The sequence below is a fragment of the Barbatula barbatula genome, assembly GCF_947034865.1.
Source record: "Barbatula barbatula genome assembly, chromosome: 14".
In the NCBI taxonomy this organism is placed as follows: Eukaryota; Metazoa; Chordata; class Actinopteri; order Cypriniformes; family Nemacheilidae; genus Barbatula; species Barbatula barbatula.
Genome location: NC_136777.1, coordinates 17,107,318 through 17,134,025, shown reverse-complemented (window position 1 = coordinate 17,134,025; position 26,708 = coordinate 17,107,318). Strand labels below are relative to the sequence as shown.

The following is a 26,708-nucleotide window of genomic DNA, read 5'->3' as shown; positions in this document are numbered from 1 at the left end:
GTCGTCATTTACTCACCATCAGGTTGTTTCAAACCTGTATACATGTCTTTGTTCCAATGAGCACGCAGAGAAAGAGATTTGGAAGAACGTTTGCAATTTTCAGTTCTGGGACATCATCCACTACCATAGTAGGAAATAAATATTGTATTTTTTTGGTTCTGTTGAACACATAATGAGATATTTTGAAAAATGTAGGAAAACAAAGAGTTCTCATCATTTCATTCTTCCTACTGTGGAAGTCAATGATGTCCCGGAGCTGAAAATGACCAACATTCTTCCAAATATCTTGATTTATAAAGGTATGAAATAACATGAGCATGAGTAAAGGATGACATCATTTTCAAGTGATTATTCAATCAAATGTTTACTTCATAAATAATAAGATAAGTATTCAAATAAATAAATGTAATTTATAAGCTATAGTGGTGTTGAAATTAAGTTACGTTGACATATCGCTGTATTCATAATTATCAGACAGCACAATAATGGGACATGTTCCTAAAGGACCATTCATAACAATCTAAACTTTTCTTAAACTTCATTTAGACTGACAGGGACCCAGACATGAAACAACAGCGCTACCCATTGACCATTGACATTGGTTTTGTGTTTCCGTTACGGTTGTGTGTGGTTGCGTCCCCGTTTGTTTACCAGTTTTCTTCAAAATATCTTCTTTTGTGCTCTGCAGAAGAAAGACAGAAAGTCATGCAGGTTTGAGACGACAAGAAGGCTTGTCCCTTCAAAGTTTTTAAGCAGACACATGTGGACCTTAACACACACTATACACCAAGATAATGGCAGTGACCAAAAAACAAAACATTTATTATAACTTTATACCATGAAAATAAACAGTATGTTAAACAATAGAAGTTTAACGCTGTATTTCACATCATTTATTCTTGTTGTGATGCATGCTGACAACTCTTTTTTCATAAGTCATCACAAGTTTCACGAAACCCAGCTAGAGGGGCTCAATGCAGGGCAGATATTTGAGCACAAATCTTAGTTGTCTTGTTTGTGAAATAACATTTCCTTTTGGGCAATGCAAGTCTTGATAATGTTGGAAAGAATTACTTCATTTCATTCTTGCTTTGGGTTGAGGACTGAGGTAAAAGGAATCGTCTTTAGTGAACTTCTTGCAGGTGTCCTGAGGTCAGACAGCCACTGCTACTTAGCTGAAATATCTGAGGACCAGGACCAATGGATTTCTCTGGGCTTTTTTCAAAGAGCATGTCCTGTTCTTCACTTGAAAGCCACAGAGGTTGGACTTTGTAATAGGGACCTCTGTTTCATCCGCAGCTTGTTGGACTTTCATTCACGAGGCTGATGTCAAAAGGTTGAGGCTGTACTGTGAGCCATTGGCTGAATGCACTTTCTGAGAATGGCTGAGGCTAGTTGGCCCTGTTCATTAAAGAAACACACGGAATACTTGGAAAGTAGAGATACAATGATAGATACATTTCTTCGATCTCGATCTGTCCGTCGAGGGGAGATTGATCATTAGGTTGGTGTTGCTGGCCTAAATGTAACAAGAAAAATGGAATGATGAGAAGACCTTCTGTGTGACAAAAGAATGTTTTTTCTATGAAGAGAACAGCTCTCGGTATTATGTGAAATAAAGGACATGAAATAATAATGTACATTGATTATAATCTTCTGGATGAAATATTCAGCTGCTTTTTGTATGTCTAGTGGAAGGAGAGATAAATGAGATCTCACTAACATCTTATTTGTGTCTTCGCAATCAAAATAAGTTTACTGATAAAGGTTAGTTTGAGAAACGTCTGAAACAAAATCGACAACCAAACTAAAAGATAAGACCACAGCGATGTCTGCTAAGTTATAAAAGCACAAACTCTGTGATGGGATCTACGTTTTGTTTTTCATGAGTAATATGTTGTTTCAGGTTGATCACGTGGACATTTGTAACGGTTTTACAAGATGGCTAATTTGTATGAAGTGGGTCGTATACAAATGTATGATTATTATAAAGTAATAATTAAGCCCCTCCCCTACTGTAACTGCACACCCCAAAACTGACACTCGTCACAAATGTTACGGTTATTTTACATGAAACTATTTACACAAAAACATGGAGTACATTTTAAAGCCATGAAAATGAGTAACTCGATAATACATCAAAAATATGAAGTATATATAAAAAATATAGTTTGTTAAATAAATACGATTTAATAAACTTAGATAATATATGTGTTGGATTTTTTATATCCCATTGGAAAACTGAAAAGATTATCTTCACTTAATATACCTGTTTATTTTTGTAATATTTATTATGAAGTCGCGTTTATAATATTTTCGCGCGAAAAAGTTTTGTTCTTAAAAGTATACGAGGTTGTATGAATTCATAGAAATTAGCCAAATTGTTAGAAAATCGTTGCATTGGTTTTGTAAACTACTGTCTGATGACACTGTATTTCATTTCAGGTTGTCTGGCTTCATGTTGCCATCACCCATCGTAAGTTCTGGGTCCATATTGGCACTGTGGTTTACTACAGACTTCGCTGTTAGTGCCCAAGGATTTAAAGCAATCTATGAAGGTAAGAAACATTGTTTTTTTTCATATATGAGCTTGTAATGATTATCTGGGTAAACGTGGCTACAGGGAGTAATGTGACCTTTTATTTTGTCACAAACAAACTACCAAACCACAGCACGTTCCTAAACGCATTTGGTCACTGTGCACTGTTTTAGCTCATATACACCATATATGGTTAATATCATATCTTTGAGATACAAGGCTTTAAATCTGCTAAGAAAAATTTAATACACTCTTGTGATACAGTAAGTGTTTACATACTGTACATTATTAGTATATTATACAGTATTTCTATTATTAATGCATTATATGGGGGCTTCTAGCATGACATTTATTCATAACATACATGAATTTGACTGCCTCATTAATATTCAATAAACTAAATATGTTGAATTAGAAAAGAATACTCCTTAAGAGGCGCTTGTAGCCCTGTTGTACCCCCATTGTACTTGTTAAAGATTAAAGCCGAACCATAGAACCCGCTTGTCTTTTCAAGTATCAGTGGATTTGCACATTATGCCTGTCGGTGGACTGGCTTGTTACCACCCTTGGAATTTCTGCCCCAGGTGTATTTGCTTAGTTCCGGTTTAGACATCTGCATGAGTGGCGACAGGACGGCACATGAATCACGATGATTTGTTCTGGCAGGTTGGACTGAAGTCTAAATCTAGTGTTGCATTTAAATGCTCTAATAGGCAAAGTTCTCTCTCTCTCTGTCTCTGGTTTGGTAAAATACTGTCTCATTTCCTACAGTGTTTGGTCTTGTTTGCCAGTCTTCTGTAGATTGAGTGTAAGGCTCAGGGAAACTGGATTTACACACCCTGCAAAGTCATCAATGAGTTTTTTAGATTAGCTTTGGGATTAAAATAGGCACGCAATAGGACTCAAATAGATTTCATTATATTCTGTCTTTGTTACCTTGAGCCGTTTGTTTTGTTTTAACAGGAATGCGAGGGTGTTTTACAGTTTTTTCATGTTACCTGCTGGAAGTAAATTATCGAATCATTTCTTGTTTTTTAGCAGAAGTTCACACATTTCTCTAAAAGCTGGTGTTTTTAGCTCCAAAATATAGATCATTTTCCAATCCGGAGCGTTCTTCAGAAATAGTAACTTTACCCTTTTTTAATATACGGCCTTAACAAGTGCACACAGGATGGTGTCTGGAAAAAAGCTCTGAAATCGTGTTCAGGTTCAGTATGACATCATTAATAGCAAATACGATTGGATCTCGCATATCTTATAAGCAATCATGATGCGCACATTTAGGCTCTTTTCCCCAAATAATACTACCCTATGGCTTCGGAGGAATTGTAACCTAGTGCACATGTGGACTTTAATTTTGTAATACTTTTTGGATATTGTAAGCCCTCAGGTGAAAACGTGCACTACAATATACCCAAATGTACTTAAAGTGCTCTGTTATTTTTCACCCAAAAATAAAAACTCTGTCATCATTTACTCGCCCTGTTGTCATTTCCAACCTGTATGACTTTCTTTTGTTCCGCAGAACACAAAAGATATTTTGAAGATTGTTGTTAACTGGTCCCATGTGAGGTTTGAAATGACAAGAAGGTGATACAATGATGACAGAATTTCCATTTTTGGGCAAACTATCACTGTATCATACAAAAAAAGTTCAACTTGAGAAAATCTATGTGTACTGTTTTGAGACACCAAGAAAAACTATATTCTTTTCATTTTAAATACAAAATTCATGTATGGCAATGGAGCACTTTAAGTACATTATGGAAGTGTATCTGGGCCATCATCTTATGGATAAATACTTTTATTCTTCAAAAATGCTCATTTTCTGTGGCTGACTTAAAAGTTTTGTGTAAACTATTCCAGTAACATCTAAATCGTGACCTTCGAAGCAAAGTTGAAAGACAGTACTGCCCTAATGGATAAAGTTCTTCAATAATGGATAAAAATAACTGTTCAATATCTCATGGTGACCAGTGTAAGGTCGTTCATGGCGAGCAACCCCAAAACCGCAGTGCTTTCAGACAGTGACAAACCCAAATGGATTTTTCATGAACTTTAAATATCACTGGAGTTTCGATCCCCACCCCTTCGTTGGACTATCGTATATCTCTCACAATTTACCAAAACTTATGACTTGTGAGACCTGAAGCCCATGAATTATGCTCAGGGTTGTCACTATTCTTGTCGACGTATGGGTACGGGGGCGTATTTTCATTCTTTATTTCTCTTTTTACCTCTTCCTCAACGTGAACTACGGCAGTCATAACTCAAGCGGCGGTCTCCTGAAGTCTTGTTAGGCAGGCGATAACTACGGGCGGCTCTGGAAGGCTGCGTGAACAGCGTCTTTTGTAATGCCATAATCCATTTGTTGATGTCATCGCTGGGCCTGAAACACAGTCTATTTTTATGACCATATGGCCGTCACAGAGACACTGCTGTGGAATGCAGATGTGTTGACAATGTGCGATTTGTATCTGCTGCACGACAGATACGTTTGTCCCGGTGTGAAAGCATTATTTCCCGCTCGGCTCTTTGTTTCGGACGCAGATACGTGCCACGAAGTCCTGCCGTTCCTTTTAGCCTACTGATGTGCTACTGGTTACGTGAAACCCGTTGCTGTTGATTCAGACTGTTCACAGAGATCTTTGCTCTGTGGTTTTGCTTTAGTTTCCACCAGTGTCATTCATAATTGCAATGTATGAAAGTAGGGGATAGACTTTCGTTCGCTTGGCTTGGTTTTATGTGTATTAGCTGAAGTTCAGTGAAGTCATCACTGTGTATAATTTTCAGTGAATGTGTGACCTTTTTCAGTTATGCATTGCCACTGCGCCTCTCACCCCATTACAGCCCAATCCATCAGGTTAATGGTATTTTGTATAGGCGTTTCCTCTGGTGGCCAAATGGGCACGATTTAATCTAACGGAATCAAGCTTTTTTCCCTCTTTTATTTGGTTCTGTAGCCACTATGCTTGGAAGTTTAAACTTCAGATGTCGGCTGTGAATTAGTAGTGTAAAACGTGCCAAGAATGCACATAGAGTTCTTTAAACAAATACACAAACACACAAAGCTTAATATCATTTCATCATATCATTAGATATCTATCATATAATATATTATTAGACACTAGCCAAACCCAGACCAGAAGTTAACTGCAGTCCCAACGCATACATCCTATGAATCCTACTTTCAGATTGATTGTTTTTTTTACACGTCTACTGTTTAGACTGTTTTAGACTGTGCATTTACAGGTCTATAGCAATTTTTGAAATAAAAATATGTAAATAAATTACGAAACAAAATGTAATGGAAAAATGTAAATGTAAATTGTAAATGTGCATGACATAAACTGGATTTACACTGTATTTAGTTTTCTGGTTCAAACACTTTGAATCTATTTGGCTGGTTGATTAATGTTAAGCAAATGTGGTAATGTTTAATCGTATTATTATTTATTGATTTATTTTTTTATTGCACGTCCAAGGGTTGTCTCATTGTTTTTTCCTCAGCTCTGCAACAGTTGGTTCACTCCACGAGCCAATGAATTACAAATTCTCCGGAATGAATGGTGGCTTGCGGGTCCTGGACTTCTTGTGTGCATTTAAATGTTCAAGTTTGCAGCAGTATTTCATCTCTGTCTGTGTGCAGATCGTGACATCCGTATATATTCCGCAGTTTTCCCAGCAGCCTTTAGAGTGCGGCTTATGGGCCATTACACCCAACTAATTGTAATCTATTTGCCTGCAGTGTTGAGCGCCACAGCAGTTTGCTGAATGAATGTACAACCTCTCAGCAATTTTCACTTTTATTGCTGCCAGAAGTACTGGATGGCGATATTTGCTCATTTGATCAACAGTGCCACGCCGCAGTTAGCGTTAGCGCAAAAGCTGTTCGGTCACTGTTGCGATTTTATGTGGCACCATTAAATGTGGCACAAAAACCTGGATAACTGCACATGAGTCATATCATATTTTGGGATTTTATACATTTCTTAGCTTCTTACGTTTGCTATACGTTGTTAGTGTAAGATAAGCTCAGAGAAACGGGTTATTGGTTGGAGATTTGAGGGACTTGAGTTTCATTTATCCACTTAGTCTCAGATGATAAATAATTTAGATCGTCAATAATATTGATGGAAGACTTGACAAACCTGAGCTCAGTTTGCGACATTGAGATCTCTTCCAAAACTCTAATGGAGCCATGTGTGATTTTGACTCATTTTCTCAGATGAGATATTACAGAGATCTCATCTGTGATTCTTCTGTCTTATTGGAGGTCTCTAAAACATTGTCATTACTACACAATTTCAGTATATTTTAGGACAATTTTGTACCTTGTGGCGTGTCATTCACACAAATGATAATATTAAGAGTTTTGCCAGAGATATTGAATAGTACAGTCCTTCCAAACCTGTTGCTACCCCGTCCAATCCATCATCTTCAAAGACGTTCATTTGACTTGCATCAAATGATGTAAAAATCACAGCAAAGTGTTCATTTTGAAATCACAAAGCTGCACTAGAGCTTCTTTGCCGAGTCTTCATTAATCTGTGTTAACATTTCTTTACATTACATTAGGTTCCTGGGGGATCCGCTTTATCTGCTCAGAGACAGCTCTGTAACATCTTAATCACCGGAAAATAAAGCCGACATTGTTTGCTTTGGATGCTACGGCGGTCGAGTAATCTTGTCTTATATTTAGTCCTCTAAAATGAAGTATCTCATCAGACTTTTATTGAAAAGATTCAAATAAATGACACCTCCTACCTCTGATAAATGGGGCCGATACGGGAAGGCTCCGGTACGGGACCGCTATGGAAGATATGAATCAATTAATTTCCCTACTTGCAGCTGAATCCAGAGATAGTAGCCGGTCTGTCAGACGTGATGAGCCGTCTGACCAACATTTAATCCAGCCTGCAGAAGTAGAGTTTAATTTAAAGACAGGACAAGTGGATGGATTGGATTACAGTGAGGGTCTACCCTCGCTTATCAGAGCAGTGGTCTGTACTGTCTGGACACGGAATCGCTCGTCTCGAGCATCCGCCGTGATCAGGAAGCCAACCGTGAAGAGATGATGCTAAAACAGGTTTATAGCGACTTATTCGTTTGATGCTCATTTCATTTGCCTCGTACAAGTCCAGTTCCCAGGATTTACTTGCTACTACATGCTGCAGTGCTTCTTGACATGCTTATTTATAAAATGACGGTGGAGTAGAGATTTAAAAAGTAGCTTTGTACCAAGTCGATGCTTAAATAAAAAAATATCTTAATAAGAACAGATCTTTTTTACAGTGTTATAGTTTGAAGTACAAAGTCAAAGGATTGATGATACCTGAGTGCTGGCTGCCTTTGAACACTCACATGATCTTTGAAGAGCTCCTGCACGTTGCTCAATAAAAGCAGTTGTTCATGGCTTTAGTAAATATAAACAGACAGAAAGACATTTATTGTCGAAATATTTTGATCTGTTCATTATTGCCATTGTATATACTGTGTCATTAATATTAATATAAGTAATGTGTTTTTTTTTACGAAAAGTTTTGAAGAAAAGCCTGGAAACTACTTGGAAAAACTTGAATAGGCTAATCAAGGGATTGTATTTAGATTTTTAAATGTTATTTTAATAATGTGATGTATATCCAAATGAATCAAAAAATGACATGATAAAATAGAGGGTGTGGCTTTATTTCCACTGCAAACAAAGAACGCTTTTCCACCATCGCATTCCACAGAGCACGTCTTTTTAAATGAAATGAAAAATAAATATATAATTCAAAAATAAATAAAACAAAGGGAACAAAACTCAAAGCTAAACTCAACAAATATCAACTACAATATTAATAGATAATAAAAATGTAATATACTAAAGTAAAGTAAAGTAAACTAAACCAAACTAAATAACATGACACATAAAAAATGAAATGAAATACAGCATTAAAATAAAACAAAACATAAAATATGGAAATTTTAATCAAATAGAAAATGTGATGAATTATTTATTATAAACGCTGCAGTATTTCATAAAATATAAGAATTGTCAGTTTAGATGTTACGGCCCATTTAAATCCAGCTTCAATTATACGTGTAGTTTTTCACAGATCGGTCTGGGTTACACTTATTGGATAAAATTTGGTTAGTAAAAAAAGGTTGAATTTCAGTGATGCGAATATACTGTACGCTTTTCTGTCATAAATGTTTTTCAATATTAGAAGCGTCACGAACTGCGTACGAGACAATATTTGTTTTGCAGTAAATCCAGCAGAAGTGAAATGCTCAGCAGTCTTTGCTTTCGCTGGACCTGTTGCCTTTGTTTCACCCCTGACATTTCCACCGGGGATTAAGCGACGCAGCAGATTTTGATATGAAGGAATTCCTCTGGTATTCAGATAGAATGTGTTCACCACATGGCAGCACAAGAAAGATGTGTTTGCCTTTACGCATGGGATGTCTAGAGGCACTTTTCAGAATTGTGCTTGATTTGCTTCATTTATAATTGCACTGAGTTTGAACTGCAAGTGTGCATGTTGGAAGGACATTTTCAGACATCTGTGCCCCATTTTTCAAACGTTTTTTTTTTCATTTCCCATGAGAGGAGATTTGAATTCATTTATAATTGTAGCATGGAGTGTCATCACTGTTAAATAATATCCACAAACATAACTATTATTTTGCCAGTGAAAAATGACACATTGCAGGCGTGTTTCGTTTTCAATCACAAAAAGCTGTTGTATTCCCATAATGCACTCTGCATTAGGAAGTCACCAAAACTATTAAAATGAATGGGAACAGTGATGGACCCCACACCGCTGTCACCATTAATACATCACTTTCATGTATGAAATATTGATTCGCTCTTTTTTTGGCCAGAAACATCTCAGATGACTTGTCATCTTAGACAAGTTCCAATCCAGCTGAATTTATGACAGTGTAGTTAATATTCAAAAATATGGATTGTCTTAGGTCAATATGACCAAGGTCAAGAACGTCTGTCTTTTCTACAATCCATTCAAATCTAATCTCCTTCACTGAAATGCACTTTTCCTCCAAGTCTGTGCACTAAAATGTCCACCTTTCCCCAGGGCACTCAGCTATGTTCCTCAAACAGGTTTCCAATGTTTGAAATATTGCACTTAGTGACAAAAAATATCGCCTTCATCCAAGCAAAAATCCCAGAGGCATGAGTGGAATTTCACCTCAGTTTCTCCTGTTCATTGTATTCGTGATGCTTGGAGCTGCATTTCTAGATTCAGTGAGTTTTGTGCACTTTTGTGTTTTATTTACAATGTTTTTATTCGACGTAATTTTTCCCATTTCTAAGTGACCAGGATGAACTATCGGCACACAGACATCTGTGCAACATTCAAACAACCAGATACTCTTAGACGCATTGATACTCATACCGATCACAACAATAATGGGCTGAAGTAGTTTTAACTATTGTTAATTAAACTTTATTGATAGCGATGGAATATTAGTATATATTAAAATCAACATTTGCGTTGTCCATCATTTTGGAGAGTTTTATACATTGAGCTTGTACAATCTGACCTCACAGAAAAAACGCTTTATGAAGTGAAGACTTTGAATGAACTCATCCAATGTCAAGGTTATCATGTCGGCAGAATTTGTAACGGATCTTTACAGAAAGTGCTAGTGTTATTTGAAAATGTATCAACAGCTTCTATAGACATCTGTCATATATTGACACCTATTCACTTATGATGGCAGTTTGTGGTGCAAGCACAAAATAAAAGTCCCATAGACTTCCATCACATTTCACAGATTTCCGGCTAATTTGTATTGACTCTCTAGTCTACAATTTGTATTCGCTGTTTAACCCAAATAATTCAATTAACACAATATGGGAATAATATTTTGCATTAGTGTGTCTCTGCTTACGAATATGTCAGGCAGGATGACTTTGCTTGACCTCTCTTTCAAACTATATTTCCATATGCAAATTTCCATTCATATGCTTTGAAAAATTAAATCCGCGCACATGCATTTCGCAACGGATTTTAAATGCGCGCATTTTGAAAGTCCAGTTCGCATGTGAAATCCGTTGCGTGATGCTTATGATAGAAAGATATTCGGAGAGATAGATTTTTATTGATCATTCGGGGTAAGTTCAGTGATATTGCTAGCATTACATTTTGGGGTTGGAAAAGAAGATTCTTCACAGCACAGAGAAGTGAAGCATCTTCTGATGTTATTCTGAATCATGTTATAGAGGTATGAAATCTGATGGCTCGGAGCGCTTGATAGAGTAGCCAACAAAAAAAAAATCAGAGAGTAACGTGTTCCTTCTCACGATGCGGTAATGGCATCGTGAGATATTGTCTCTTGCCGCGTAAAGTAGTTTGTTTTTTTCTCTTCTTTGCTTTAGGCGGCTTTCAGGTTGTTGATCTCTGTAATTCGTTTTGAAAATCACCAGGTCTATGAGACTTCAGCTTCACAGATGGTTGGATTAGCTATTTCATTCGGATCTCCAACAGGCATAACTGCTTTTGTTAACGCAGAGAGAGGGCGGGGGAAAAAAGGCCTTTAGCTAGATATTATTTTTAGGAAGATTATTTCGCAGACGGTCACACAGCATATCATCGCTGTTACTTATCCTGAATGCATCCCTAGGTTTTGATATGACTTTAAAGATGACCCGCTCTCGGCAATTTACACACGCCTAAAATAAATCAGGCACTGTCTAGTGGCGCGCAGGTCTGTTGTGGTATTCGGTGCTTAGTACTCACCCCGCCCCTGCTGTTTCTCAGTCCTACTTGTAATACAGGTGGACAAACAGCAGAATGTTTTGTCATCATCAATGTACAGTTACGCAGCTTTAACAGCCTTGAAAAAAATAACACCTCCACATCAACTGGGCATCTGCGTGATGCTGACATTATTATGAGGGTCATTCTGAGGTCTGAAAATGCATATGAGAAAAGTTTAATAGCAGGTCAGGTGGTCTTAGGATGGATGAAAATCTTCATGTAAATCTGAGTGTTAGTGAGACAGCTTTGGATATGGTTGAACAGTTAAAATGAACATGAACTTTTGCAAGGTTATGTTGACAATTTTATACTTAAAATGTCAGTGTACTATGGGTATTTTTAGAATTGGTTTTCCTTTGTAGGTTGCTGAGAGCAGTTTGGTTTTAAAGAGGTTAAAAGTCGTCTAAACTGTGAGCATCTTTGAGTCCTGTTTGCTTTAACTCTGTGGTGTGCTTCCCTTGTAGTGTACAATGGGATTGCATTTTTATTTGTACCATATAGGTAACTTAAGGCAACGTCCACACGAATGCGTTTTCATTTGAAAAGTGAGTTTTCGTTTGAAAAGTGAGTTTTCGTTTGAAAAGTGAGTTTTCGTTTGAAAAGTGAGTTTTCGTTTGAAAAGTGAGTTTTCGTTTTCAAAACGCTCTTTTTCCAGACTAGCGTGAAAACGCTGACGTCACTGTATAGCGCAAACTTCGGCACTCAGTCGCATGACATCATTCGCATTTGTTTTTTCTCACCCACACTACAACACGAAAATGCCGTGGAAAAATTTGCGTTTTTAAACTAAAACGTGTTGAAATAGCCTTAGGTTTTGTTATTTACTGGATAATTTGCACTTACAATGATTCCCAACACGTTCCCATCCAAAGTTAGGAATTGAACTTGGAACATTGAATAAAATATTTGTCTGCAAATATCAGTAAGGACAATAAAAGTTTCCGTCATAGAAGATTTGTAGGTTGCCTTAATAATACAGTATATATAACAAATTACCGACAAGTGCACAGACAAAACACAATAAGCAATGCTTTCGGAGGCGGATACCTGCGTTTTCGGAACACAGTTATGGCATGTAATAGCGAACCACTTTCATGTCAGACTTTGGCTAAAGCATTTCAGAACAACATTCCAGACGCGCATCAAGGAATCTCTTCTGTTAATGTTTCCATCGTAGTTTTGGCACATTCTTCCTATCAGTTTAAACGTTTATCGCGCACAAATTATGCATATTTTTCACATGTTCATTTAATAATCTAATTTGCATAAAAATGGGTGGATGGAAAAATAGCAAAAGAAAGGGTCTACAGAGGGTCAGTTTTTCCACGTGTTCTTGTCTTAAAATACTATTTTCACCTTCTTAAGATACAAGCAAACTGAATGTTTTCTTTGAAAATGATAAAGATTCACTTCATTGCCCATAATAAATTCACAATAAAGCAGTTCAAACTGAAAATTGTGTAATATCATAGAAATAAATCCACAAACATTATTGTATATATTATGATTTTATATATTATAATGTATTAATACTTGTACGGTAACAGCAAGTAATAATACACGTGCATGTGCTAAGAAAGTAAATGGGCACAAATGTTCCAACATTTTCTTTAAATCATTTAACCAACCTTTTATCATTTTCTCTATTGATTTGAAAATCTGCAAAACTGGGAGATTTTTCTACTGTTACAAATTTGCCAAAGGATGGTTGCTCATATTATTAGTCGTATGAATATCAGTTGTTCAATAGTGAGGGTAGACAGTGTGTGTGATCTCCCCGCAGCCTCTCGGAGAGGATATGCATTAATAAGCTCACTCTGTAGTCTGCTGAATTAGTATGCAGCACTGCTGTCTGTCCTGAGTCTAGTGCCAAAGCCCTCGAACTCACCAGCCACACGATAGCATGTGTGAAATGCATTAACTTCACTTTAATTGCTCAACCTTCCCACCTCACAGCTAATGTATGCTCAACAAGTCTAGTGCTATCCTAGCCAGAATTGCTCTGTCTAAAACTCCATTTCTATGTCACAGTAGCGCACACCGCACAGTGACGTTTGAGCCTCAGCCCTAGTCTGCACACGCACACGCACATCACCACCCCAAACCAGCACACCTATCACAGAACAGTATTTTACCTTACGGACGACTTTTATTGAAAATAATATTTACGTAAATATATATGTTTTTTTATAGTTTAGGCATCACACGAGGGCCCTGAGGGCAGCATCACCAAGCTTAATTCACATGTTTCAGTTCACTCAGTACGGCATCTTTATTAAATATCATCTGAGGTTTTTTATATTGTATAGCTACACTGACAAAAAGGATTTTCGCTGCTTTTCCAATTTGATTAATATATATATAAGTTAAATCTACATAATTTTTGTACAATTTTATCACAACATGTTATGTTACTTAATCCATTCATGTTGGCACTACATAAATGATTTGTGTTGTGTTTACATATAATTCTTACAACCAGACAGAGGATTTATATTTCCCAGCATGCTTTGCGTAAAATAGCATTTTGAGAGTTGTTTTCCTAATTAAATGTTGTTTTATGTGTTTTTCAGTAAAGAGAAACAGTTGTTAGGGCTTAATGTTCATTTATCTTTGAGATTTAGAGGAGTTTGTTATTTTTTTTAATATTTTAAAGTTTTGTTTAGAAAAACGGAAACATACTTAATTGGTCTGAACTTCATATCTTGTTACAGATAAACGAAAATATTATGTCACATTTACAAAAACACTTATGTTGAGAACGTCACATGAAAAAAAGAAATGTTAACATATAAAAATCATGTTTTGTAACTTGAACATATTGAAATAATGCGGAGGAAACATAACTTTATTATTTCATGTCAATCCAACAGATTTCATTTCACTGTACAGATGTGGATTGAGAAATATCTTTGTTCAGGAAGCTACACTGTATAACTTTGCTGTAGTTTTACAGCAGGTTTTTTCCAGTAACTTACTGTAGATTTTTTTACTTTCCTACTAGTCATTTTTTCTAATCAAAAATTAGAAAAAAACTTCTTGAGCAGTTTTGTCTTGTACGTTAGTACAAATATTTGAAACTTCTTACATTACAAAACAAGTACATAAAAAGAAAAGTGACCTAAGCTATTTATTCTTGTTTCATGAAAGAAAATATTAGAAATCGGTAAGTTTATTGTAACAAAGTTCCATAAAAGGGAAGGAAGGATGCGGGAACCGGCGAACATTTAACATACTTTAATCAAATAAAACAAACAATAACGTGGAAGTAATGGACCAGCAGCCACCTCACGGTAGACTGCCGGCCCCAAGAACATAAGCTTAACAAATGTGCTCTTAAGCTCCCGATCTTCTCCGTGAGATATGCGGAACCGGTATATTACCAATATTAGAAGCGTCACGAACTGCGTACGAGACAATATTTGTTTTGCAGTAAATTCAGCAGAAGTGAAATGCTCAGCAGTCTTTGCTTTCGCTGGACCTGTTGCCTTTGTTTCACCCCTGACATTTCCACCGGGGATTAAGCGACGCAGCAGATTTTGATATGAAGGAATTCCTCTGGTATTCAGATTGAATGTGTTCACCACATGGCAGCACAAGAAAGATGTGTTTGCCTTTACGTATGGGATGTCTAGAGGTACTTTTCAGAATTGTGCATGATTTGCTTCATTTATAATTGCACTGAGTTTGAACTGCAAGTCTGCATGTTGGAAGGACGTTTTCAGACATCTGTGCCCCATTTTTCAAACGTTTTTTTTTTCATTTCCCATGAGAGGAGATTTTAATTCATTTATAATTGTAGCATGGAGTGTCATCACTGTTAAATAATATCCACAAACATAACTATTATTTTGCCAGTGAAGAATGACACATTGCAGGCGTGTTTCGTTTTCAATCACAAAAAGCTGTTGTATTCCCATAATGCACTCTGCATTAGGAAGTCACCAAAACTATTAAAATGAATGGGAACAGTGATGGACCCCACACCGCTGTCACCATTAATACATCACTTTCATGTATGAAATATTGATTCCCTCTTTTTTTGGCCAGAAACATCTCAGATGACTTGTCATCTAAGACAAGTTCCAATCCAGCTGAATTTATGACAGTGTAGTTAATATTCAAATATATGGATTGTCTTAGGTCAATATGACCAAGGTCAAGAACGTCTGTCTTTTCTACAATCCATTCAAATCTAATCTCCTTCACTGAAATGCACTTTTCCTCCAAGTCTGTGCACTAAAATGTCCACCTTTCCCCAGGGCACTCAGCTATGTTCCTCAAACAGGTTTCCAATGTTTGAAATATTGCACTTAGTGACAAAAAATATCGCCTTCATCCAAGCAAAAATCCCAGAGGCATGAGTGGAATTTCACCTCAGTTTCTCCTGTTCATTGTATTCGTGATGCTTGGAGCTGCATTTCTAGATTCAGTGAGTTTTGTGCACTTTTGTGTTTTATTTACAATGTTTTTATTCGACGTAATTTTTCCCATTTCCAAGTGACCAGGATGAACTATCGGCACACAGACATCTGTGCAACATTCAAACAACCAGATACTCTTAGACGCATTGATACTCATACCGATCACAACAATAATGGGCTGAAGTAGTTTTAACTATTGTTAATTAAACTTTATTGATAGCGATGGAATATTAGTATATATTAAAATCAACATTTGCGTTGTCCATCATTTTGGAGAGTTTTATACATTGAGCTTGTACAATCTGACCTCACAGAAAAAACGCTTTATGAAGTGAAGACTTTGAATGAACTCATCCAATGTCAAGGTTATCATGTCGGCAGAATTTGTAACGGATCTTTACAGAAAGTGCTAATGTTATTTGAAAATTTATCAACAGCTTCTATAGACATCTGTCATATATTGACACCTATTCACTTATGATGGCAGTTTGTGGTGCAAGCACAAAATAAAAGTCCCATAGACTTCCATCACATTTCACAGATTTCCGGCTAATTTGTATTGACTCTCTAGTCTACAATTTGTATTCGCTGTTTAACCCAAATAATTCAATTAACACAATATGGGAATAATATTTTGCATTAGTGTGTCTCTGCTTACGAATATGTCAGGCAGGATGACTTTGCTTGACCTCTCTTTCAAACTATATTTCCATATGCAAATTTCCATTCATATGCTTTGAAAAATTAAATCCGCGCACATGCATTTCGCAACGGATTTTAAATGCGCGCATTTTGAAAGTCCAGTTCGCATGTGAAATCCGTTGCGTGATGCTTATGATAGAAAGATATTCGGAGAGATAGATTTTTATTGATCATTCGGGGTAAGTTCAGTGATATTGCTAGCATTACATTTTGGGGTTGGAAAAGAAGATTCTTCACAGCACAGAGAAGTGAAGCATCTTCTGATGTTATTCTGAATCATGTTATAGAGGTATGAAATCTGATGGCTCGGAGCGCTTGATAGAGTAGCCAACAAAAAAAAAATCAGAGAGTAACGTGTTCCTTCTCACGATGCGGTAATGGCATCGTGAGATATTGTCTCTTGCCGCGTAAAGTAGTTTGTTTTTTTCTCTTCTTTGCTTTAGGCGGCTTTCAGGTTGTTGATCTCTGTAATTCGTTTTGAAAATCACCAGGTCTATGAGACTTCAGCTTCACAGATGGTTGGATTAGCTATTTCATTCGGATCTCCAACAGGCATAACTGCTTTTGTTAACGCAGAGAGAGGGCGGGGGAAAAAAGGCCTTTAGCTAGATATTATTTTTAGGAAGATTATTTCGCAGACGGTCACACAGCATATCATCGCTGTTACTTATCCTGAATGCATCCCTAGGTTTTGATATGACTTTAAAGATGACCCGCTCTCGGCAATTTACACACGCCTAAAATAAATCAGGCACTGTCTAGTGGCGCGCAGGTCTGTTGTGGTATTCGGTGCTTAGTACTCACCCCGCCCCTGCTGTTTCTCAGTCCTACTTGTAATACAGGTGGACAAACAGCAGAATGTTTTGTCATCATCAATGTACAGTTACGCAGCTTTAACAGCCTTGAAAAAAATAACACCTCCACATCAACTGGGCATCTGCGTGATGCTGACATTATTATGAGGGTCATTCTGAGGTCTGAAAATGCATATGAGAAAAGTTTAATAGCAGGTCAGGTGGTCTTAGGATGGATGAAAATCTTCATGTAAATCTGAGTGTTAGTGAGACAGCTTTGGATATGGTTGAACAGTTAAAATGAACATGAACTTTTGCAAGGTTATGTTGACAATTTTATACTTAAAATGTCAGTGTACTATGGGTATTTTTAGAATTGGTTTTCCTTTGTAGGTTGCTGAGAGCAGTTTGGTTTTAAAGAGGTTAAAAGTCGTCTAAACTGTGAGCATCTTTGAGTCCTGTTTGCTTTAACTCTGTGGTGTGCTTCCCTTGTAGTGTACAATGGGATTGCATTTTTATTTGTACCATATAGGTAACTTAAGGCAACGTCCACACGAATGCGTTTTCATTTGAAAAGTGAGTTTTCGTTTGAAAAGTGAGTTTTCGTTTGAAAAGTGAGTTTTCGTTTGAAAAGTGAGTTTTCGTTTGAAAAGTGAGTTTTCGTTTGAAAAGTGAGTTTTCGTTTTCAAAACGCTCTTTTTCCAGACTAGCGTGAAAACGCTGACGTCACTGTATAGCGCAAACTTCGGCACTCAGTCGCATGACATCATTCGCATTTGTTTTTTCTCACCCACACTACAACACGAAAATGCCGTGGAAAAATTTGCGTTTTTAAACTAAAACGTGTTGAAATAGCCTTAGGTTTTGTTATTTACTGGATAATTTGCACTTACAATGATTCCCAACACGTTCCCATCCAAAGTTAGGAATTGAACTTGGAACATTGAATAAAATATTTGTCTGCAAATATCAGTAAGGACAATAAAAGTTTCCGTCATAGAAGATTTGTAGGTTGCCTTAATAATACAGTATATATAACAAATTACCGACAAGTGCACAGACAAAACACAATAAGCAATGCTTTCGGAGGCGGATACCTGCGTTTTCGGAACACAGTTATGGCATGTAATAGCGAACCACTTTCATGTCAGACTTTGGCTAAAGCATTTCAGAACAACATTCCAGACGCGCATCAAGGAATCTCTTCTGTTAATGTTTCCATCGTAGTTTTGGCACATTCTTCCTATCAGTTTAAACGTTTATCGCGCACAAATTATGCATATTTTTCACATGTTCATTTAATAATCTAATTTGCATAAAAATGGGTGGATGGAAAAATAGCAAAAGAAAGGGTCTACAGAGGGTCAGTTTTTCCACGTGTTCTTGTCTTAAAATACTATTTTCACCTTCTTAAGATACAAGCAAACTGAATGTTTTCTTTGAAAATGATAAAGATTCACTTCATTGCCCATAATAAATTCACAATAAAGCAGTTCAAACTGAAAATTGTGTAATATCATAGAAATAAATCCACAAACATTATTGTATATATTATGATTTTATATATTATAATGTATTAATACTTGTACGGTAACAGCAAGTAATAATACACGTGCATGTGCTAAGAAAGTAAATGGGCACAAATGTTCCAACATTTTCTTTAAATCATTTAACCAACCTTTTATCATTTTCTCTATTGATTTGAAAATCTGCAAAACTGGGAGATTTTTCTACTGTTACAAATTTGCCAAAGGATGGTTGCTCATATTATTAGTCGTATGAATATCAGTTGTTCAATAGTGAGGGTAGACAGTGTGTGTGATCTCCCCGCAGCCTCTCGGAGAGGATATGCATTAATAAGCTCACTCTGTAGTCTGCTGAATTAGTATGCAGCACTGCTGTCTGTCCTGAGTCTAGTGCCAAAGCCCTCGAACTCACCAGCCACACGATAGCATGTGTGAAATGCATTAACTTCACTTTAATTGCTCAACCTTCCCACCTCACAGCTAATGTATGCTCAACAAGTCTAGTGCTATCCTAGCCAGAATTGCTCTGTCTAAAACTCCATTTCTATGTCACAGTAGCGCACACCGCACAGTGACGTTTGAGCCTCAGCCCTAGTCTGCACACGCACACGCACATCACCACCCCAAACCAGCACACCTATCACAGAACAGTATTTTACCTTACGGACGACTTTTATTGAAAATAATATTTACGTAAATATATATGTTTTTTTATAGTTTAGGCATCACACGAGGGCCCTGAGGGCAGCATCACCAAGCTTAATTCACATGTTTCAGTTCACTCAGTACGGCATCTTTATTAAATATCATCTGAGGTTTTTTATATTGTATAGCTACACTGACAAAAAGGATTTTCGCTGCTTTTCCAATTTGATTAATATATATATAAGTTAAATCTACATAATTTTTGTACAATTTTATCACAACATGTTATGTTACTTAATCCATTCATGTTGGCACTACATAAATGATTTGTGTTGTGTTTACATATAATTCTTACAACCAGACAGAGGATTTATATTTCCCAGCATGCTTTGCGTAAAATAGCATTTTGAGAGTTGTTTTCCTAATTAAATGTTGTTTTATGTGTTTTTCAGTAAAGAGAAACAGTTGTTAGGGCTTAATGTTCATTTATCTTTGAGATTTAGAGGAGTTTGTTATTTTTTTTAATATTTTAAAGTTTTGTTTAGAAAAACGGAAACATACTTAATTGGTCTGAACTTCATATCTTGTTACAGATAAACGAAAATATTATGTCACATTTACAAAAACACTTATGTTGAGAACGTCACATGAAAAAAAGAAATGTTAACATATAAAAATCATGTTTTGTAACTTGAACATATTGAAATAATGCGGAGGAAACATAACTTTATTATTTCATGTCAATCCAACAGATTTCATTTCACTGTACAGATGTGGATTGAGAAATATCTTTGTTCAGGAAGCTACACTGTATAACTTTGCTGTAGTTTTACAGCAGGTTTTTTCCAGTAACTTACTGTAGATTTTTTTACTTTCCTACTAGTCATTTTTTCTAATCAAAAATTAGAAAAAAACTTCTTGAGCAGTTTTGTCTTGTACGTTAGTACAAATATTTGAAACTTCTTACATTACAAAACAAGTACATAAAAAGAAAAGTGACCTAAGCTATTTATTCTTGTTTCATGAAAGAAAATATTAGAAATCGGTAAGTTTATTGTAACAAAGTTCCATAAAAGGGAAGGAAGGATGCGGGAACCGGCGAACATTTAACATACTTTAATCAAATAAAACAAACAATAACGTGGAAGTAATGGACCAGCAGCCACCTCACGGTAGACTGCCGGCCCCAAGAACATAAGCTTAACAAATGTGCTCTTAAGCTCCCGATCTTCTCCGTGAGATATGCGGAACCGGTGCGTGCACAGCTGGTTCCAACTATCACTCACGCCACCGACCCCACCTCATGGCTCTCGTCCCGCCTTCCTCACCACATTTATGTTTAAAGCTAAATTGTAAATGAAATCAACATTAAGTTGCTAGCATACCTGCTGCAAAACTACAGCAAAGTTTTAAAGTGTAGCTACTTGCGTGGACAAATTCTCTTCAAACTTTTGATCCACCCTGACAGTACATACAACATACAAGCAAGTACAAGCAGACACATTGTGCTAATATCTGTTATTGTGCTCTAACACATTGAACTGGCATATTTGAAAGCATTTGCTCTGGTGTTTGTATTTCTGGTCAAACTTTGATTCAGCTGGAAAACTACCCTGTATCTTTTTACAAATAAAAATGTCCTCTTTGAGAGAGTAAAAGTGTGTGAAGGTTAAAATGCAGAGCTGTTGATGTGAAGAGCGTTACAGTTACCAGACACCAGCTCTATTGACTTTGCATGAGGCGAGGAGAGATACACTTATTCTACACTTGCATTTCCCATTACTTGACTGATGGAGCTATCGGCCCCCATTGTGTGAGAAAAGCCAGAGATCATTATTGTAACAATTGTCTCAAATATGAAAATGTCTTCATCATTAACTGTATCTTAGGTAACTGTAATAAAGTGTCCACATTTGAAACAGTAGGCTATAGATTTATAAGTAAGAGATGCATGTAATGCCAGCCCTATAGGATGTTATTCACTTTTAAAACATTTAAGTTTTCTGGAAGCCGGGGTGCCAGAAATAAACCGTAAAATATTTTTTCCCAGTTTTCTTTTAATTTAATTTAATTTGAATCTTTTTCTGAAATTGTGTGTTTGTTGACCGCATTTTCAAAAATAAACTGTAACAAAAATTCTGTAAAAAATGAAATTTTCTGGCAGCTGGGGCAGCAGAAATAAACCGTAAAATGACACGTTTTTCCAATTTGTCTTTTAGATTTACTGTCTTTTTCTGTAATGTTATGTTTTTACATAGTACATAGTTTACAAACGTATTAATAAATAACATAAAAATGATGTCAAACTAAGTTTTTCTTCAACAATTTCTCTCCGTTTCGAAGGAAACTTACTGAATATATTTTAAACGGAGACAACAGACTGCGTGAGAATGATAATGCGTTATATAACCATTTATTTTTGGATTCCATAAACTAATTAATGGCACAGAGGCTTGTTTTTAGACAGGAAGAGCACATGCTCGTAAACAACAGATAATGAAGTGTTTGCATGTGGATTAGACTTTGAGCAAAATATATTCTGACTCCATTCATGAAAACGGCTCAGATGTTGGTGGTAAATCACATGCAGAGGAGGCTGACCTCGCAACCCGGCCAACTGAACTTCATGCGGAGTTAAGTATTCTTGTTCCATATTCATAGATGTCACTGCCATACATAAATTCATCTCATTTCCCAGAATAAAAAATGAGAACGCTTTCTTTGCAGCATTGGGACATGCATAAAAAATCGAGCCCAACACCTTCTGCATATCTCAGGGGAAGCATTTGTAGTAAACCGTTAGCGTGGCATTCAAAGCCAAAACGGGAAACATTGTCTTGCTGCGATTCCTGAACATCTACGAAGGATTGTAGAATCACTGTCACTATATTCAAACAATTAGCAGATCATGACCTTTTGTGGTTTTGTAATATTGTGTGTGCGGTTAAATATATCCTTTAATAGGTTTGCTTTCAATATCATTCTCTGCAAAAGGGTCCACTGTATGTGGTGACACACGTATGCAGTCTTTGTTGTCTCTGTGTTTTAAGATGTGTTCCAGAAACCAAGGCGAATCGGGAAACAGCAGCTCTTCCTCCCCGAGGACCGGTTAATAGAGTTTTTAGCTTTGTTTTCCCTCAGTCGATGGCCCATCTCTATGGCGAACTGAATAGGTTACATTAATAAACCCAGAGATTGGCATCTGCAGAGTGAAAACAGCCTCCTGCATCGAGATGCGAGTTGATTTTACTTAGCCGGGTTGTTAGAGAGATGAAGTGTTGAGTCATTACACTGTAGTTCTGCCTCATCTCAGCTATAATTCGGAAAAACACAGCACAACAGAAGAGAGAGAGAGATGCTTTTCTGTAAGGTTTCTCTTAGCTCTCCCCCTGCTGCTGACTTCATATTGATGGGTTTAGAGCTGTGAGAAGATGCTTCTCTGAAGATAAACAGACAGATAACTGGAGCTGCATGGAGGCTGCAGACAGTCAGCTCGTCTCTACTGAAGTTTTAAATGGTTTTGGCACACTCTGAGTTTAGCTAGTTCAAGCTATTAAAGTCCCGAGCAAGAAAGGTCAACCCATGGTGCTTAGAAGAATGTTATGAAGAGTTGGGACAATATTTGTACCCTGGAAAAGATGCCTAAATAAACAGCCTGTATAAACACAGCATATCGAATATTTCAATCAATTTTCAATCAGTCAGTGAACATGACTATTAATTATAAAACCTAACAACATCATTTTATGGCAGTTTGCTTGATTTGTATGAATTCGTCTTATGTGACTTATACAAAAACAAATGATTATTTTGAGAGAAAAGCGATAATGAAACCGTAAACATAACCGTCACTGCTGCGACAGCAGATCACACTAAAACATAAGAATGAGATTTTATGAATGATATAATTCAACCATCTCATAAAAAATGTTTGAATCGTCATGAGATTATGTGAAATACAAAGTAAGTCTAAATCATGCACAAGCTCTCGCGCAGTTATTATCGTTCACTGAAATTAAAACTTTGAAAACGTTTTTGTTCATTGAAATCAAATAAAAAATATTGGCCTGAAAATGATCTGAAAAACTTTTCAGGTGAGGAGATGAGGATCCAAATGCAGCAAAACATTTTATTGTCAAGTCAAAACAAAGATACCTAAATTTGATTGAGGCCATTTCCAAGAAAACAGATGCTAGCAAAAGACAATGACCAACAAAAGACAATTGGAACACATGGGTATAAATACAAGTGCAAATCAACAACAGGTGTGAAATAATCAGGGTAACCATGGAAACTAATAAGAAAACCACGGCAAACAGGAACTAAACGCAGGGAGGGAACAGAAAGCACAACAGTTAAAAAACATAGAACCAATATCGTGACATATAGAGCTTGTCAATCGATTTCACGGCGCGTTGCATGCTGGGTCGGCGCCGCCATCTTTGGAGGTTGTTTAGTAGCGATTGATACATGATTCATGATCCTCGATGTGATTTCCTTTGCGTTGTTTACAAGTCAGAAAACCAAATAATCGTATTCTAGTTTCTGTCCTTTATGATTGTGTGACTTCCTGTTGTATGTTTACGTCTTCTTAGTCAAACAGAACAACATTGAACGGAACTCACTAGCAGAAAAGAGCCGCTACCACCTCCAAATACGTCCGTGACACCCAGCACGCAACACGGTGTCACGTCAGCGCCACATTCTCTATAACAGCATAAAAATGACTAAATAATAAAATAACAAAAGCATAAAGTAAAAAAGCAACTTAACTAAAAATAAAAGCTTTAAAATATGAATAAAACTTAAATAACTAAAGTTCTGAGAACACAATGATTCTTCATTGATTTCAAAAATATATATATATTTTTTAAATTGGTAATATTTTTCGTGATTTACAGTCGTGTTTTCTAACTAAAATCATTCTACTTGCAACATTTTAAGTTTAAAATGAACCATAAATAAAATCATTCATTTCAATATACCAAATAATTATTTTAATTATTATTATTATAAATCTTTTTTAACTGTCATTTTTTTTGTCATTTACAGTGATAAACACACAGGATCAATAATATAAAAAAAAAGAAAAATAAATCAAATGTTTTTTAATCGGTCATAACTTTGTGATTGACTGTTTTCTGAATAACGTTATTCTAATAATATAATAATAAGTGTAAATACGATTTCATGAATGAACTGAAATCATTAATTTCAGTGTTTAAAATAATTCATTTAAGTGTTATAGATCAAAATTGTAAACTGTATTTCATAACATCTGTCATTTACAGCAATAAACACACATTACCTCTGCTGCGATGCTTCTAATCTCATTTCGCAGCAGATATTTAAAGTATCCTATTTAAAGTTTTGAGTATAAGGCTCACAGAGGCAATAATAAAAGAGAAGAAATAATAACATAAGTGTCCAGATGCTATGTTGGGCACATCTAAATTGTCATCACCATAGAGTTTGTTCCTGTAGCTCTGACATTGTAATTCAACTTGAACATTTCACATACACGTTTTTCAGTCTTTCAGTACATTTCAGTAGGCTATTTAAATGAAAAAGATCGATCACACCTAATAAAACTAGAATAACAACATATCACCTTTTTTTAGCAACATTGACTTATTGGAGAGTAAATACAGCTATCTGACCGCTACAGGTCACTGATGTCTGCAGACACACTAGTCCCACGGGCACATACACCACACCTAGAGCAGACTACTGAAATATGTCAAATACTAGATAACGGACAACCGGAGGAAGTCAAATCTGGGGCTTTTTTGCTCCTTGCACTTGATTTGAGAGCATGTGAATCTGTGGCACAAATGCGATTGTGTTTTATGAGTTGTGTACTCACAGATCTTGTCAAGTCTTGAGATGTCATTTAATGGGCTAGCTTTACCTTCGATGCTTACCTCCAAGCAGTCATCGTGGACTGATGAACACAATTAAAGTGCTATTCAGCCAATTTGTTTTCGAACATTTGCTCAGCCAACATTATGAGGCCGCCGCTGGAAAATTGTTGCCATCGCAATTCCTATCCCGTCATGTGGAGCGCTCCAAATTTTGGTCGGGTGCCACGGTTAATTCCTGCCGCCAAACTGGACTGGGGTCGATAAACGAAATGAATGCAAAGTTGATTTGTTGCTTGACTGAGCGTTCGATTGAAATTCAAATAAAACCCTTAAATGTCATGCATCAATCGCGTCCAGCGTTTGGCACCCACCCTGTAGGAGCTTGCGCTAAAAAATACTTTTAGTTTGTATCTATGAAAAATAGATGCTTTGAGAGAACGCCATTTACATGTTGGCAGTGGTTTAAAGGTCTTTGGTAGTAATCTCCATTGCAATTCCAACATCTTCTTTTGCTATTTGCATTTAAAACATGGATAGGAAACACCTCCAACATAGAAGCAACAGAAAAGTTTACTCTGCTGGAGATGCGATAACTGTGTATTTGGTGGTTTTTCACTTTGGAAATGAAAGAAATCATTTTAAAGAGATACGACTGTAGTTCAACTCTGAGATTAGATCAAAGCGTGTGCTTTCTTCATTTGTATATCATCTGTGACATGCTGGCATAAGAGAAAACAGTCGGACATGGTCTTCTGTGGTTTAGCTGGCATCACTTAACTCTTGTTGAGGAGACGTGAAACGGAAGCCGATGGAAATGAGATTTTCTGGGTTTTAGTCATACTTAAGGTGATTCGTTTTTATCTTTCTGACCTTGAGGCCCATGACAATAAATCTTGTACGTGATGATGCTGCGGTGATGTCTCAGATTTCTGACCAAAACAGTTGTTGGATGATCCTATAGGAAAGACACAGATGAGATTTGCTCATCATGTACAAGATTTAAAAAAACTGTGTTTTTATCTCAATTGTATGTCATCGGTTGTCTTATTTACTTTTCGTTTTTTTTCTCTAAAGGAATTTAAGGAGACACCGGAGACAAAGTTAACGCTTTAATGAAATCTAACGGGGAAGTACATTAGGTCTCTCGAGAAATGAAATAGCAATACAAATTTCCTCTGGGATTGCCTGGGGCTCAGAAGATGACAGCTCGACCGCTATCATTGAGGACGTTCTATTGTCGTCTATAGTCTTGGAGGAATCATGGAAACAGAGAACGCAATGCAATGCCGCTGTAGTATTACTGACCCATACTATATTTATAGTTTGCTCAACATGTTTTATTATCGCGTAATGTAAGATTTGTCTCATTTTCTCTCTTTATGAGGTAAAGAAAAAATGTTAACGCTGCAATTTTGATTTAAAACCAAACATTAAACTTTAACA

At 36.5% G+C, this 26,708-nt stretch overlaps 1 protein-coding gene across 1 annotated transcript in view; it reads left to right on the top strand.

Annotated features, from left to right (window-relative positions):
- The window catches only part of LOC306903531 (CUB and sushi domain-containing protein 1), a gene marked incomplete at both ends in the record, with an annotated part of 362,445 nt that overhangs the window by 155,968 nt on the left and 179,769 nt on the right, over positions 1–26,708 (top strand). Inside the window, one exon of the mRNA XM_079472788.1 lies at positions 2,446–2,558. Coding sequence (XP_079328914.1) covers positions 2,446–2,558 — 113 coding nt within the window. The remainder of the gene's footprint in view (positions 1–2,445; positions 2,559–26,708) is intronic.